At 43.8% G+C, this 17,908-nt stretch overlaps 1 protein-coding gene across 2 annotated transcripts in view; it reads right to left on the bottom strand.

Moving 5' to 3' along the window:
- Positions 1 to 4,238: 4,238 nt before the first annotated feature.
- The window catches only part of TMEM19 (transmembrane protein 19), a 45,883-nt gene continuing 32,213 nt past the window's right edge, over positions 4,239 to 17,908 (bottom strand). For both annotated transcript variants that reach the window (XM_044280440.1, XM_044280439.1), the window contains exons 4-7: positions 16,643 to 16,780; positions 11,937 to 12,191; positions 9,403 to 9,612; positions 4,239 to 8,187 (exon numbers count right to left, since the gene is read on the bottom strand). In XM_044280440.1, the coding sequence (XP_044136375.1) occupies positions 8,024 to 8,187; positions 9,403 to 9,612; positions 11,937 to 12,191; positions 16,643 to 16,780 (767 nt within the window). In that variant the 3' untranslated portion in view covers positions 4,239 to 8,023. The remainder of the gene's footprint in view (positions 8,188 to 9,402; positions 9,613 to 11,936; positions 12,192 to 16,642; positions 16,781 to 17,908) is intronic.

Raw genomic sequence — 17,908 nt, forward strand, 5'->3', positions numbered from 1 at the left:
ATTTCCCTCCAGTTCTATTGCGAACCTTAGGAACTTCCTTGACGACCTGTGAATTGGGACGTGATAATTAGACGTCGCTTAAATCTATTGTGGCCATCACTGCATCCTTGTTTAAGAGCTTCACTGTTGACTTCAGGGTCTCCATTTTGAATTTTTGATATCTCACATATTTGTTTAGGTGTTTCAAATTTATAATCACTCTGGATTTCCCGTTTGGTTTCTTTATAATGAAGAGACGGGAATAAAATCCCAGTCCTGTCTGATCTTTTGGAATGGGCTCTATGGCGGCCAAGGTTAATAATTTCTTTATGTTGTTTTTTAAGGTAGTAGTTTGAGATGGGGAAGGGTAGTGATCACATATTTCTGTGGAGGGGAAGAGAGTAGATCTATCAAGTAACCCTCTTCTATAATACTTAAAATCCACCGGCTGTTTGTTAAGTGCTCCCAAGATCCCAGAAAGGAGCCGAGTCTTCCCCCCACTGGTATGGCGTCATTGTTTACTGTTGGATGTGAAGGCTTTGAAGAGGAAACTTCTCCCCCTGCCTCCCTTCGCATAGCTCCACCTCCCAGTCTTCCCTTTATCTTTTTTATTCTCGGGCTGAAAGAATCGGTCACAAAAGGGCTGCTTTTTTTGTTTATATCTCTCCTCTGGAAAATCCCTTTTTATTTGTCGCATTTTCTAGGATTTTATCTAAATCTTCTCCGAAAACGTACTGACCGTGGAAGGGAAGTGCGATTAATTTATTTTTTGACGTGATATCTCCTGACCACGCTTTAAGCCATAGTGCCCTCCTCGCTGTATTTGAGAGAACAGCTGTACGGGCGGATAGTTTAACCGATTCGGCTGCTTTGTCTGCTAGAAAGGAGGTTGCCATCTTTAACAGAGGCAAGCTCTCTAGAATTTGATCCCGCGGTGTCTTATTGACCAGATGTATCTCCAGCTGTTCTAGCCAAAGGTTTAGTGTTCTGGCCACACATGTAGAGGCTACGCCCGGTTTGAGAAGGGCCACCATAGTCTCCCAGGTCTTTCTTAAGAGACTCTCCGCTTTCCTGTCTAGAGGATCTTTTAGCTGCGCTGAGTCCTTGAACGGTAGCGCCGTATGTTTTGCCACCTTAGCCACCGGTGCGTCTACTTTCGGTATGGTCTCCCAGTCCTCTTGGCTAAAGGGATAACGCCTCTTGATTCCCCTTGGGATAAAGGATCCTTTATCCGGTTTTTCCCATTCGGACCGAATTAGTTTTTGGACGCTATCTGGAACTGGGAAAACCGCCTTTTTCCTTTCCCCTAGACCCCCAAAAATTTCTTGTTGGGTAGATTTAGGAGCTTTAGGTATCTCCATCTGAATGGTGGCCCTGATAAGTTCATCAATATCTTCGGGATTAAACAGGAAGCGCTTGTATTCACCCTCTTCATCTGAAGATGCTGGGTGTTTTTGCACTGATTCGGAGTCTGAGACCGCCATCCCCTCAGAGTCGGAATCCAGGATAAGCGATTTAATGCTACGGGCGTCCTGAGGGGGGGCTTTGGGGGGAGAAGGTTCCTTGGCAGTTAAGGCCAGCTGGACCTCTTCCTTAACTACTTTCCTAATATCTTCAATTAAACTGGAAGACTCAGATTTGATGACACTGGAGGTACATTCTTTACACAGGGGCTTGGATCCAGTGTTAGACAATCTTTTGCAGCATATACCACACTTCCTAGTTTTTTTAGCTGTAGAAGCCGAATCCTTTTCTCCCCGAAACGGTAAGGGAGGAAAGGATGAGCAGACTGAACCATCCATACAACGCATGTGCCTGAGAGCAGGTTACTCACGGTCCCAGGGTTTGATGCAGGCTCGGTTCCAGAGCCCGGCGTGAGTGGTGTACTCATCCTTACTCCCGACCGCTCCAGAGATGCTCCACCAAACACCAGAGCCACACTATGCAGGGCGCCATTACACAGGTCCTGTGAGTTTTTATAGTGCCTTCTTAGGCTTCAGGACATGTGGCGCATGTGAATGACGTCAGCGCGCTTTGCTCCGCCCCCGGCGTCTGACGTCATTCTCCTGCCGGCCGGAAGGGACACATCATAGTGCCGATCCGCCACGTTCTTCCTTCCCCCTGCATCAAGCCCAGGGAATCTGCGCCGGGGCAACTCGTCAGCGCCCGAGCCCAGGCCTAACCGAACGGAGGAGGGAGAGCTGCACTGCAGATCCGACCTCGGCCTGTGAATGAATCAATCCAGGTGAGCCCAAACGAGCTCCGTGCACCTCTCCTGCTTCCTATCCTGATGGGACAGGAAAAACACTGGTGATGTGAGGAGGGGTTGGGGGTTTTAACCTCTCTGTGTTTTTCCTGTCCAATCAGGAGGGAGTCGATCTCAGCATGTGGTGTCATGGAGACGATTGGGGAAAAAAGTAGTACATGCAGTACTTTTTTGTGGTGCGGAGGCACGGCCAGAAACACTATAGAAGCACTCCGTAATGATTCTGTGGGGTTCCGATCCGTGCTTCCGCACCGCATCTCCAGACCCATTTAAGAGAATGGGTCCGCATCCGTGATGCGGAATGCACACGGCTGGTGACCAGTGTATTGCGGAACTGCCGTATGCAGTCCGCAGCATGGGCCCCTTACGTTCGTGGGCATGAGCCTTTAGGTGCGCATAGCAACCAGATTCCAGCTTTCATTTTTCAGAGCTCCTTTGGAAAATAAAAGGTGGAATTATCACCTGTGCATGTGAGAAAGATGAAGTTTTAATATATGCAAATGAGCCTCTAAAAGCAACAGGGACATTACAGTTACACCTAAAGGCTCTGCTCTCTCTCTGTAACTTCTGCACCCTCTGCACTGAAAGGACCAGGCAGTGAAAACATCATCACGCTTGGTCCTGTCAATCAAAGTAGAGTGGGCACACAAGTTAGAGAGAGCAGAGCCTGTAGGTGTAATGGAAAAGCCCTTTTATGTAGGTCCTTCCAGATTTAGGCCTCATGCACACAACCGTTTTTTTCCCGTTTACGGGCTGTATTTTGCGTTCTGTATACGGAAGCATTCATTTCAATGGGTCTGCAAAAAAAACATGTCCTATTATTGCCCGCAAATCACGTTCTGTGGCTCCATTCAAGTCAAATGCATCCGTATCTGTTCCGTTTTTGCAGAACCATCTATTGAAAATTATATGCCCAGCCCAATTTTTTCTATGTAATTACTGTATATGCCATACGGTAAAACGAACAGAAACAAAAAAAACTGAACAGATCTGTGAAAAACAGACTGCAAAACACTGAAAAAGCCATACGGTCGTGTGCAATAGGCATTAGCCTGGATTTAGATTCTGTGCCTCTAGCGTGGAATCTGTAGGCAATGGCTTAGGGCTCTTTCACATCTGCGTTATAGTCTTCCGGCATAGAGTTCCGTCGTCGGGGCTCTATGCCGGAAGAATACTGATCAGGATTTTCCTAATGCATTCTGAATGGACAGTCCGTCCTTCAGGATGTATCAGGATGTCTTCCGTTCCGGAACGGAACGGTTTTTGGCCGCAGCAAATAGCGCAGCATGCTGCGCTTTTTGCTCCGGCCAAAAATCCGGAACACTTGCTGCAAGGCCGGATACGGAATGAATGCCCTTTGAAAGGCATTGATCCGGATCCTGCCTTAAGCTAAACGTCGTTTCGGTGCATTGCCGGATGCGACGTTTAGCTTTTTCTCAATGGTTACCATGGCTGCCGGGACGCTAAAGTCCTGGCAGCCATGGTAAAGTGCAGTGGGGAGCGGGGAGCAGCATACTTACCGTCCGTGCGGCTCCCGGGGTGCTCCAGAGTGACGTCAGGGCGCCCCAAGCGCATGGATCACGTGATCGCATGGACACGTCATCCATGCGCATGGGGCGCTCTGACGTCATTCTGGAGCGCCCCGGGAGCCGCACGGATGGTAAGTATGCTGCTCCCCCGCTCCCCACTACTACTATGGCAACCAGGACTTTAATAGCGTCCTGGGTGCCATAGTAACACTGAAAGCATTTTGAAGACGGATCCGTCTTCAAATGCTTTCAGTACACTTGCGTTTTTCCGGATCCGGCAAGTGGAGTACACGCCGGATCCGGACAACGCAAGTGTGAAAGAGGCCTTATATGAGTAGAATCAGTCAGCAGTAGCAAAATGAGGAGCGTGAATACGTAGTTGATGAAGCAGAAGATCTGGGCTGGCAGAGTTCATGCAATACAATAATCCAAGCAGACAACGTCAAAAGCAATTGACAGTAATAAAAGGCGTAAAGAGAAACTTTAAATCTTTAAACATTACACTCATTTAAAACATTCTTCAAAACATGAATACATTATTAACCATAAAAAAAATAAAAAGTAGAGTGCATCCAGGCCTGAAAGCAATGCTGGCAAAAGAATAGAGAAGTGGTGCCGACTTGAAAGAAGTCAATTACAAGGCATTATCAGAAGCATGTTTCTCTCTGCATTTTTTTTGCTATAAAACAGGTGGTCATCCCCTGCAGGAAAGACTCTTCTTGATTGGTTCGGTTTCCACCTTTAGGCCTCATTTACACATATGTGGACCACGGTCCGTGAAAACCCGTCCTGCTGAGTGCACTAGTATGATCTATACGAGTATATTACTGTACAGCGGTGGCGGCACGACGAGCATGGCGTCATACCAACCAATGACGCCATGCACTCAGCAGGACAGGTTTTCACGGACAGTGGTCCACGTATCTGTGAATGAGGCCTTAGGGAAGAAAAGAGGAAAAGAGAAGGAGAAAAAGGACGCGATACACAGTTGTATCAATCCCCAACAAAATTTGAATCCTGACAATGGCCCCTTTCAGACAAGCAAGTTACATGCATTGGACTCGCAGCGCGAGTATAGGGTAGCTCCTGTTCTGACTTCCCAGCACCGACGGGGTCGCATAGCATTATGTTGATTTATGATACAGTTTTGTAATGTATTGGATTACACAACTCTAAGGGTTACATAGCATCATAAATCAATATAATGCTATGCAACCCCATCAGAACTGCAGGTCAGTATGGGAGCTGCCGCATACTCACTCTGCGAGTCAGATGAACTCGCTCGTCTGAAAGAGGCCAATAAAGTGAGTTGCTTCCATATTGTTCAGATGCATGCCAATGTGAGCTTCTTACTGAAATATGCAATACAATTGATTTCAGTACATTTATGCCAAGTTCAAATATGACAATTGTTACTGACTTTTGATGTACACCAAAAAAATGGGTACAATTTACAGTACAATACATTTGGATGGGGTTTTCAAAATTCTACCTGCAACGAATTGGTGGTGATGTGGAGGAGTCAGCATGGGACTCTGGGCATGCTGTGGCTTTTCAACCCTGCAGATGGCAATTTTATTGTAAAAATGCCATAGATGTTCATTTTATGGATATGAAAAATGTGAATTTTTTCAGCAGATGTGGGAGGAAATCTCCACCATGAAAAAACAGTTTTCTCTTATCCTACTTTAGGCCATCTGCACACATTGCGGATTAAGTACTAGCTTTCAGTGCAAAAAAAAACCATTGTAATATGGTACCAGCAAAGTGAATTTGACCTGCTGAGCAAACTTTGAAATCCACAGCATCAACTGTTTGTGCGATTCCACACCTTTTATATGTGGCTTTCCCCATAGACTCCAATGGGGTTGTTAATTAAAAAACTGCAACAAAAAACGCATAACAGCTGCTCAAAAAACCCCAATAAATAGTGCAGATTTAATGCTCATTTTCTGTATACAAATCTGCACCGTGTGCACTTGATTCTGCTTTGGTCAAAACATTAATTCAACTTCATCAGTCCAAACAAAGTAAAAATGATTCATTTATTGAAAAAAAAAAAAAAAAAAAACACAAAAAAAACTTTAAATTAATGGCTTTGTACATTAGAGAAGTCACACATACGCACAGCATTAACGTGTCTACAAACCTTGTATGGTGGCAGAAAGCCCTGGCTGGTCCATGTGCCACCCAATAGTGCTTACACAAGGAACCATATTATCATTAATACATCATAAAAGGCAGTTACAAAAAAACTAAACAAAACAACAGCTACAGTATTAGGGCTCATGCACACGACCGTATATATTTTGCGGACCGACAATCTTCCCCGTGCACCTGACAAGCAGGTAGGTCTACGTCCTGCAGACACGAAGCTAGATACTCATTTAGCTAGGGCAGGGGTAGGCAACCTCCGGCTCCCAGCTGTTGTGAAACTACAATTCCCAGCATGCTCCATTCTTTTCTATGAGAGTTCTTAGAAGAGCAGAGCAAGTATGCATACTGGGAGTTGTAGTTTCACAACAGCTGGGAGCCGGAGGTTGCCTACCCCTGAGCTAGGGCTTTCCTCACTTAGTTTTGCCTCCTATTGGCAGCAGCTACACCCACAGCCAAGACCGTGCCCCACAATACCATGACTGAGGAAGCCGACCTGCAAAATACTAAGAGACCAGGGAGTTGGTCTGTAGTTCCCTTACCGAGCCCTATAGTCACATTGTACTCCGCTTAAAAGGAAAAAAAAAGGTGGGAAAGAATCATTTCCCCCGCACACAAAAATGCAAGCACTTAGCAATATTTTAGAATATGATTAAAAAAATATTAAAGGGAGTCTGCCACCACCCATTTCCAAATATACCTTTCTCTCCTAACAATTTTCTAGCCCCCCCAAAAAAATAGTTTTTTATAATTATACTAATAAGGTGAAACGAGCCCAAGAGGCTGTACTTATTGGTGCTGGAGCCTAGCCGCGCCCATCACAACGCAGCCCTGCTGCTCCTCCCCCTCAGTGATGTCATCATGAGGCTGCGGCAAATCTCAGATAGGCACACATCTCCTTTATGCTGCCTGCAACGTCTGTTATCAATACCTGAACCTCCTTTCTGGGCTCCCCCCAGTGATCATACATTTATCAATCCTCTACCCAGGGCCTTTTACCCCCCCCCCCCCCCCCCCCAACCAGGCACATTTTCCTCTCTTTTAGTACATGCATCTTTAAAAATCAATAACTTTTTTCTATTCTGTTAAGTAAATAACTTTTGCAACTTTTTTCAATCACACATAGTGCTTTATTTTTATGTAATTTTTCTTTTTAGTATTTTAGTTTTTTTTTTTATATTTTCTTTTGTTAATAGCACAATGTGCAACTACAATTTTTTATTAATGATGTTTTTTCCCCCAAAACAGTCATTTCAATGCATGGATTATGGTCACTGGGGGCAGGGCTAGAAGCTGCGGTGCAGCATGCTTTTATTATTAGTTTTAAATTTTGTCTTTATCTTTTTTATTTTACACTGATGGCATAGTGATCGCTTCTCCCCAGGTTACTGAGGAGATTGCTGCATGTAACAGCAGTGGTCTCCTCCTCTAGCTGGCAAGCGATTGCCGGGAGGGAACGCTTCCCTCCCGACAATCGCTTGCTGATCTGCCTGTATAATAGAGGCTTTACTGTGAGTGAAAAGATGGATGGGACATGGATTTCTTGCGACTGCTGTGGTGATCCCATTTATTTCTATGGGATCACCGCTACTAAGCGATTCCAGCCACGACTAGTGTCGCCCTAGCCTAATACATTCATTTCAGTTATCTATGCTCCTCACAGACACGAGCAGCAAAAAAGTCTTGGTCCACTTGACACATTAAAATTAGCAACTGCAAAAAACAATAAATTTACAATTCTCTAAAAGATCAGAAAATCGGCTGATGTGCAGTTATATCACATTATCTACTTTACTATTTATTTCAAGTCTAAATTTTAAAAGAAATCACCCTTTATACACAGTGCTTAAGTGTTACACCAAAATGAGTCGGGCTATAGTTTTAGCTGGTGAAGTTTAACTATTTGTACACTGCCTTAGGTGCATACATGAAGTGCTAAAAGAGAGTGGCTGTATTATTATTCATTCAGTGTTCATTAGTATTATTTTCTCCAAATGATATTAAGTGATATCACATATAATTTGTCCCATGCAAACCTAGGATATACCACACAGTCAGTATTATTTTTTGCTGTATTTTGCCATTGTGCAATAATTTATGTTCTCGGCCAAATACTCCAGGCAGCTCCCGGTAGCAAAATTGCTATGAGGATTGATGAAAACAGGTTTACAGCGTTGTTGTCCAGGATGGGCTTCCCAGATATCAGTTTTGCACCGCTTGTTGGATGATTGACAATCTTCCCCGTGTTCTCGTCAAAACCTACAAAAATATGTGTGTAAGTAACTGAATAATAGTATAACTGATCACCAAGATTTATACGCTGCTGAGAGATCTGGATAAGTATGTACCAGTGGAAATGCATCGCTTATCATAGATGAGAGCCGGCCATTTATGCCTGAAACAGCACTGGTCAAGGAAATGGCTGTCCAAGACTTTATGTACAATAATATTAGTTTTGTTAATTTACACTCAAACCTTGTATTCTCACATAATTGTAATTATATACAGTAAATGTACATTTGAGGTCATTTTTTAAAATTTGCACACGCAAAAAAAATAGGCTTTTGTTCATATTTACAGGTCCACAGCCTACACCCACACTTGTATATTCTGGTGACCAGGAGTGGGTCCAAAACACAGAAGAGGCACAAATCCTTCCATTGTCCTTTTTCTCTCCAATCTACTCCTGTTTTGGCTTACAAATACTGACTAAATGTGCAAGGATGGATGAAGGCTCATTCACACCGAATAAGGATGTGCAGTACAACCCACTGCAGCCTGTGTGTATATGTGGGCAATGCACTGTAGACCTGTGCCCACATATACACACAGAGAGGCCACAGTGTTGTTAAAGGGGTATTCCCAGCGCTCAGATATTTTCTGTGGCCCCATAGAAATGAATCGAGGACGGCTGCTCATGCGCCCGACACCACTTTTCCAGCTCCATTCTCTGTGTAGGTGCGGGTCCCAGAGTTGGGACCCGCACTTATCAGACAATGGGGGCATATCCTAGCGATATGCACCCAATATCTGAGATGGGAAATACCCCTTTAAGTCTGCCAAAATTGCGGAACACCCACCAAATCAGTATTTTATCGAATGCCTGATATCTCTTAGGGTTCATACACAACCATATTTTTCTTGAGTGTGCTATCCGCCTTTAAAAAGATAGCACACGGACCAATGGATCTGGTGGGCCTGATCAGAGAACCATTGTGCAGGGTATCAATAGTATAGCAGAGTTACTAATTTGACCAAACTGAATAACTCTGGAGGTTGGAGCCTGATAACCAACTCCGTCCTGACAGGTTAAATGTCGCTGCATACACCACTAGGAAACCCAATAGAAGTCAATGGTCTGTTGGTCGCTGCCAGCGTCCATCGTGCAATGAATCTGTTTATGACGGAAACCACAATGCATATATGTTTGTGCTGTACTTTTACATTATAAGAAAATGGAAAGGATAAACTCACCCGTATATTGCATTATTGCTCCAAGATAAGAGTCTAGGATTGAGCCAAGCAAGCCGGCCATCGCACCATACCAAATAATTGGCCATTGTGGGGCAGCAATTTCTAAATCATTCACAAACATAAGCTGAGCGACAAAATAAGCTATGCCAACAAATAAGCCACCAAGAAGACTCGCAACGAGACCTATGAATGTGATGCCTCCATTTGTACCTAGAAAGCAGCAGAAATCAGTTATTGCTGTAGGCAGAATGACTGTCTGATACCTGCAAAGATATAGTTCAGAGCACATTTAAAGGGGTTCTCATCAATATCAGATTGGCGGGGCAGTCCTTGCACCCCCACTGCTCAGCTGTTTGAAGAGACCGCAGCACTTGTACGAGCGCTGTGTTCTCTTCACAGTTTACCTGCTCGCTGTCAGTATTGCAGCGGTGAGCAGGTGTAATTACCTTGACTTGAATGGGATGGATGAGCTGTAATTACACTGCTTGCTGCTGCAATGTTGAGAGCAAGCAGGTAAACAAGGAACACAGTGCTTGTATGAGCGCTGCAATCTCTTCAAACAGCATGATCGGCAGGGGGCATCGGGAGTAGGAACTCTGCCGTTCTGATGTTTTAAAATGAAGCCGCACAATGGAGTCATTTTAAATTCTGCAGTACCAGCATTCCACAAATATGCCTCTTAACATATGTCATGCTCTCCTAAAAGTAAGAGAATTAAATATTAAATATATTAGTAAACTTCTGGCAATGCAGTCCACCTATTCTTACAGTGTACAAAAATCTAAAGCATACTGGTTGTTTCAAGTCACTTTTCAGAATAAGGTGCCGTGCATGTTCTTGGCAATGATGTATTCTGCATTTTCACCAGTTTCTCCTGAGCTAGAAGGTGGAGACTAGCTGCTGTGATTGTCTCTCATACACTGCACACAAAGAAGAGGAGATCCTGTTCACTTACGTATCTGGAGCACACCGTTAGAAGCAGGAGCAATGAGGATATTATACAGCAGTACTAAGCAGGGTAGCTGTGAAACCAGCATTGGGGTGAGATAGAAAAAAAGCTAGCTGTGAATATGCATCCGTTTCCCTCCAGCTATTCAAATCTACTCCACTTCTCTCCATATACTTCTATGGGCAGCATGTAACCTGATAATCCATTTTGTCTCTCAAGATGGATTTTAGCTGTGAATTGAGAGTGAATGATTGATTCAGGAGGCAGAGGGAGCAGCGTAGAAAGGAATTTTTTTCTAAAATATTTTGCAAACCTTCTTCTATTAACTTGTACTACTGAGTAATGCAAAGTATGTTGACTGTACAAAATCTACAGACGTCTCCCCGTTCACAGCTCGTTGTAAAAAAAATAAGAATAAAGTGTTCTTTCAGAGAAGTTCACACACTTTTTTTTTTACCACTTTCACTTCCTCAAAGTCACCCAGTTCTCAGTGGAGTCTATTTAACTGTTCAGTTTGGTGGGGGCACTATCCTTCCTCCAGCATAATTCAAAGCACTAGATTTATATGGTACTTGTGATTAATTAAATCCCTTCAAGACCGTGTGATTATTTATTTATTTATAATTTATTTTACTCCCAGCCTTACCAAAGCCATAACTTTTTTAATTTTCCTTTCACATAGATGGAGGAGGACAAGTTGTACTTTCTAATGGCCCCATTTACAATTGCATATTATGTAGTGAGAAGCAGGGGAAAAAAAAATAATAATTCTACCAGTTTTATGGGTTTAGCTTTTACAGTGTTTCCTACGTGGCAAAACTTTTATTCTCTGAGTCATTACAATGATACCACAGATGTATCGTTTTTCTTGTGTTTTAATACTGGGGGGGAGGGGAAACTTTGGGAAAAACTAATTTTTCTTTGCATCACCATATTCAGATCCCCATAACTTTTTTTTATATGCACGGAGCTGTGTGTGGGCTTTTTTTCAGTGTGATCTCTACTTTTCAGGAGAAATCTGGTGCCTTGATATCTGTTCATAGTGAATTTCTCTCTGTGACTAATAAAGTCGCAGCTCTGTGAAAATAAAAATCTATTAACTTAAAAAGGTCAGTGAAGGACAGGTATTTGCTTTCAACCAAAAGAGAACCTGTCACCTCTACTACACAGCCCTCACTGAGCAGAATATAGTGACAGACCGGCGATTTCAATTCTGGGCTAGTATTCAGTACTTTTACAGTACTCACAGGGCAAACCTTGCAGATCGCAAACACTGCGAAAGATATGAATCTGATGAGACTTGTGGACCCGCCCATGACTGACAGGTTTCTTTCCTATGTGTAACATGAAAAAAAAAAACTGGACAGCCACGGCCATGAGGTGGGGGAAGGACGGGGTTGCGAGGGTCGCCCTGTCAGTACTGTAAAAATACTGAATACTGGCCCAGAATTGACAGCCTGCAGAATTAAGGGGGTCTGTCACTATACTCTGCTGCCCTCAGTGGGGGCAGCATAGTAGAGGTGACAGGTTCCCTTTAAGCATTTCATACAGATTATATACATATACCCAACAAATTAAATCTTACCCACAGGAACCTTCTCCCAAGTGGTTATCAATCGAGGAGAGCTTTTGCTGAGGACGGGAGCAATCTCTGAAGCCCAAGTATCCCCAGCCGAGCAGGCAAGGGCCCCAAGAAGTGACAGACACATCCATGAGGCAGTGTATTCCTTGGAAAAGTCTATCGGTATCTCTCCAGGACCATTTTCCACCATGTACAGCAAAGCCAACTCTGCAGGTACACCCCCATTACAGAACACCTGTACCCAGTTTCTCTGTCCACCTGAAAAAAATACCAATACCAATCATGGATATAATCACCTCACAGATCATGGGACAACAACCACAGAAACTTGGTCCAAGCATTTACTACTCTTTCAGTAAAAAATATTTTATGACATTACTTCTGATCAGCCTACCCACCTGAACTAATTTCAGATTGTGCCCCTTAAAGGGATTCTGTCACCAAGTTAGACCCCTATCAGATAAAAATATGCTGATGTTCAGGGTGTCTTCACGATTCCTAATCTGGGCTTCTAAATGTCATCTGTAAGGCTCATTTTGCTAAAAAAAACAGCTATTACTAACCTGTCAGTCAAAAAAATAAGGGGATGTCAATGGATGCAAGGTGCCGGCCGCACCCGCCGCCGTTCGTGCCCAGCGCCGCCTTTCTTGACCTCTGCGCCGCCTCTCACTCTCCCCCTCCTTCTGCTGTAACATCTCGTGCTTGCGCACAGGGCTCTGCCTGATGCGCCCGTGCAGACTTTTCCATTTGGATTCATACAGCGAAGTGCGCATGCGCCGGCACTTCTCTCAACCCCTGTATGCGCGAGATCTTACAGAGGGGGGAGGAAGGGAGAACGAGAGGCGGCAGAGGATTAGGAGGCGGCACAGAGGTCTGGAAAGGCAGCGCAGGGCACAAACGGCGGCGGGTGCGGCCGGCACCTTGCATCCATTAACATCCCCTTGGGCACCTTATTTGTTTGACTGAGAGGTTAGTAATAGCTGTTTTTTAGCTAAATAAGCCTACAGATGATATTTATAAGCCCACATTAGGAATAGTGAAGACGCCCTGAACATCAGCATATTTTTAGCTGACAGGGGTCAAACCTGGTGACAGAATCCCTTTAACTCCTGTGTTTAAAGGGATTTTCTGAGACGTAAATACTGATGACCTATCCTCTGGACACACTGAACAGCTGTTTGAGAAGGCACCAGCGCTCACAGTAGTGCCGCAACCTTCTTTGGGGAGCAGGGAGAAGGCAACGGCGCTCACAGGAGCACTGGTGCCTTCTCAAACAGCTGATCGGCAGGGGTCCTGGGTCTCCAAAAACCTTTTATTTTTTTTTATTGAAAACACTAATGACATATCCTCAGGAGATACTTGTATAGATCTTGGATATCCTCAGGAGATGTCATAAATATCAAATTGGTGGAGAGTCTGATATCCGCCACCCCCATGATCAGCTGCTAGCAGGAGCCACAGTCATCAGAACTAACACAGTGTACATAGCCAGAAGTAGACAACGCCGTATAACATTTAGTGACCGGGACAGTTACTGCAGCTTAACTCCCAGTCACTAAAATGGGAGGTCCTGGGAAACATATTTAAAGGTTTAGATCATGTTGCTCTTTTCCCCAGAATTATATAATCCTCTAGCAAGTTCCAAATGTTATCCATTTTGTCCTAACCTCCCTTGTCACTTATAAAGATATTTCTACACGCAGACTTTGCATTTTCTGTGTCCACACTCCTGTTGACAAGTGATTACTATTTTCAACAAACATTGCATAAAACAATAGTAGAGGTGAATATAGGAATATCTTTATCAGAGAATGCTCCCCCCCCCCTCCCTCTAGCAGCGTGCTCCTCCTCACCCATCCCCTCTCGATAGTCTTCTATGGGCAGCATATGTCTGTGTCTCTCTCACTATAACTCTCTCTGTCTTACACTTGTCCTCTCCATAATCCTCTATGGAAGCTTGTAATCTGATCCTTCAATAAACTGTGGTCCATCTCATCTCTCAAGACTGATTCAGCAGAGAATGCTAGGAGGGAGGAATATAGAGACATTTCTCTCTGATAAGATACACTGCTCACAAAAAGTTAGGGATATTTGGCTTGTGGGTGAAATATCAGGATGAACCTAAAATGCTTTCTAACCTTTGCAGGTGAACTTAAGGGGTTCTCCAGGAATTAAAAAAATGAAAATACTTAAATATTTTATAATAAATATATTAACAAATACCTTTCATTATTTAGAATGGCTTGTTTTGTCTGAGGAGCAATCATTGGGAGAAATAAAATGGCCGCCGTCCTAACAGTACACACAAAACCTGTCCTAATCACACAGGAGGACAAGTCACTTTACCACAATGAGCCATAGGTGTGGCTAATGAGCAGCAGCTCTTGTATGCAGTCACCATTACCACAGCCTGTTTTGTCCGTCCTCTTTGTACTTCATGTCTCCTCATGAACTAAATTCCCCAGAGATTCAGCTAAAGTTCTTCTCATCTGTATTCAGGATCATAATCCCTGACAAGTAGAGAGGAGGACGAGGCAACACTTTACCTCAGTGGTGTAAAGTAACTTGCCCTCATATGTGATCAGGACAGGTTTTGTGTGAACTAATGGGATAGTGGACATTTTGTTTCCCGATGATTGCTCTCCAGACAAAACGAGCCATTATAACTAATGAAAGGTATTTGAGAATATATTTATAATAAGGTAATAAAGTATTTTTATTTTCTTAATTCCCAGAGAACCCCTTTAATGTGACCGTCTCTAAACTTTTGAATGCGCATGTCCAGCTGTTCAAAGTTTCAGTACTTATTGCACAACTTGCTGTTCTCTAACAAGGAGCTTAATGGCAAAATTAACAACAGGTGTTTGATCCGAGAATCACCCAATAACTTTCCTGGTTTAATTAGAATTGGTATGTAAACAGTCCTCCTCATCATGCTGTTCACATTTTGACATCATGAGACCAAGACAACACCTAACAATTGATCAACAGTACCTCGCCATTGTGAGGCTTCAAGCAGGATGTTCTCAGAGGAAAGTGCTACTGAGCTTAGAGTGTCACAGAGTGTCATCAGCAGGTTGCAACAGAGATACGTCCTTTGGCCACATCCCACACTAATGACCGCTTTATTATGAACAATGCCCAGTGGAACCAGATGATGAATGCCACACAACTCCAGGCACAGTTAAGGGAGGTGAGAGGCACCCAAGTGTCACATCAGACCATTCAAAATCATTTACATCTACGTGGTCTGCGTGCTAAACGACCTGCAAGAGTACCTGACAACACGACCAGGCACAGGCATCATCGTCTTACATGGGCCAGGGAGCATCTACGCTGGACGAGGGACTAGTGGTCCTCAGTGCTGTTCACTGATGAAAGTCGAATCACACTGAGGAGAAATGACGTCCGCCGATGCTGTTGGAGACATCAAGGAGAGCGCTATGCATCAGCCACTATTGTCACTAGACGAGCCTTTGATGGTGGTGGTGTTAAAATGTGGACAGGTGTGTCTAGTTAATACAGAACTGCCCTACACTTTGTGAATAGCACAGTGACAAGCCTATACTACTTGAATAACATCATTAATCCAGTCATTGTGTCTCTGCATGAACACCACAGGACTAATTTCATCTTCATGGAGGACAATGCGCCAGCTCATCGAGGTTGCATCATTAGGGAACGGCTGCTGGAGACTGGGGTACCTCAAATGGAGTGGCCTGCACTTTCTCCAGACCTGAATCCCATTGAAAACCTATGGGATCAGCTGAGCTGCCCTGACTCGTGACTCATAACTCTGTACCCCAGAACCTCAATGACCTAAGGGCCGCCCTTCAAGAAGTGCAGGATGCCATGCCTCAGCAGACAATAAGTCGACTTGTGAACAGCATGAAACGCTGTTGTCAAACTTGAATTGATGCTTAAGGCTACATGACAAGTTTTTGAAACATTGACATTTTTTGTGGGGTATACCCACCATTGTTGTTTGAGATGAGGAAATCACCATTGCATGCTTCTACTTAAATGCCCTTCTTTCATGATATAATATCACTGTACAGTGAACTTTTTAAGTTTTCCATAAATTTCACCCGAAAACCAAATATCTCTAACTTTTTGAGTAGTGCATATTACAAGGTTTTTTATATTTACTTGTACTATTGATTTATGCAACCTTTGTTGAAATTATTCTGTTTTCCCAGCGCAACCCACTGAGTACTGGATTATTTGTTTCTGGCTCTACTGAAAAGCAGTCAAAGTTGATTTGCTGCCACTGACATTTTTTGTGAAGTAGAGACCATGTAGTGCTTTTTACTTGACTTCATCTGAGAATTTGATCCCCCATGCATGCACTTCTCAACAAGCACTGCAGTGCATCCGGTAAACAATCTCCTCCGCCAATACCCATGAATTCCTCTAACTCTTCACTCAAACCTTATCCAGGACTGATAAAATGGAATGTGGTCAACCTACCTTTATTGGCAAGACTTTACATGTGTTTTCTGGGACAGGGGACTCCTCCACCCCCCCTCCAATTCTAAGCAATTGATTCTCTCATGAACAGAGCTTCTTCACCTGTGAGGGGCTGTCCCCGTTAATAAAGAAGCACCCACCTGCCCCAAGATTGATAGGGCCGGACATTTCCTGCCTGCCCCGCTGCTCAGATTAGACTCTGCTTTGGAGAATCGGTATGCATTATACCTAAACATTACCTTCTTTGTACTCAGAGTCAAACTTCTTCTTAAGCTCTCCCTTCCATTTTGTGAGTTTTGAGGATGTAAAAAAGAACATAAGAAGAGCTGAGAAAAAACTGTAGTTAGCGACTGTCAGAAGAAAACCGACCAGCAGCCCTGGAAAAAGCAAGAAGAGGAGTGAGCACAAAGTAGGACAGGAGCTTCAGAACTGACTGGAAATGTATAAGTATGAAACCAATGTGATTTACTGGAGCACAGGGTCTACCGGAAAAGACAGGGACAACTATGTGAGCATGTACTACTACATGCACAGAAGGGAGACTCGGACCTCATCCATATGTGCATTTCAGATATGTTGTGTAATGAATTGAGCAATGTATTTACCGCTCCCCCTCTATTACAAAGAGCCGCATGTTTCTCATTCTCTAACCCAGTGTTTCCCAACCAACGTGCCTCCAGCTATTACAAAACTACAACTCCCAGCATGCCCGGACAGCCTTTGGCTGTGCAAGCATGCTGGTAGTTGTAGTTTTGCAACAGCTGGAGGCACGCTGGTTGGGAAACATTGCAGAGTCTAACCATATGCAGATACTTAAAGGGAAGCGGTCACCAGGATTTTGTGTATAGAGCTGAGGACATAGGTTGCTTGATAGCCGTTAGCACATCCGCAATACCAAGTCCCCATAGCTCTGTGTGCTTTTATTGGGAAAAAAAAAAGGAAGATGTAATACATATGCAAAAAACCCCGAGATGAGTCCTGTATGTGAGATGAGTCAGGGACAGGACTTCTCAGGTAATTTGCATATGTATCACATCAGGTTTTTTACACAATAAAAGCACACAGAGCTATGGGGACTGGGTATTGCGGATGTGCTAGCGACCATCTAGCAACCCATGTCCTCAGCTCTATACACAAAATCCAGGTGACAGGTTCCCTTTAAACATTCATTTTAGGTATAGCTGCATGCTGCGATAAACATGTCGACTAATCTGACACCAATTCTGACAGGGCCCAAGCTGTCGTCTCCATATACATGATCCACTATATAATTGACTACAGCCTGTCTACTACTTTAATCACATCTGGATTTGATGTCATCAGAGACCCAATTACTTTGCCAAAGCAGACTGTTAGGCCTCTTTCACACGAGCGTGGCGGATTAGGTCCGGATGCGTTCAGGGAAACTCGAACCATTTTGCAAGCAAGTTCAGTTAGTTTTGTCTGCGATTGCGTCCAGTTGTTTAGTATTTTCCGCGCGGGTGAAATGTGCATTGATGCGTTTT

Source organism: Bufo gargarizans, chromosome 2 (assembly GCF_014858855.1).
Source record: "Bufo gargarizans isolate SCDJY-AF-19 chromosome 2, ASM1485885v1, whole genome shotgun sequence".
Lineage (NCBI taxonomy): Eukaryota > Metazoa > Chordata > Amphibia > Anura > Bufonidae > Bufo > Bufo gargarizans.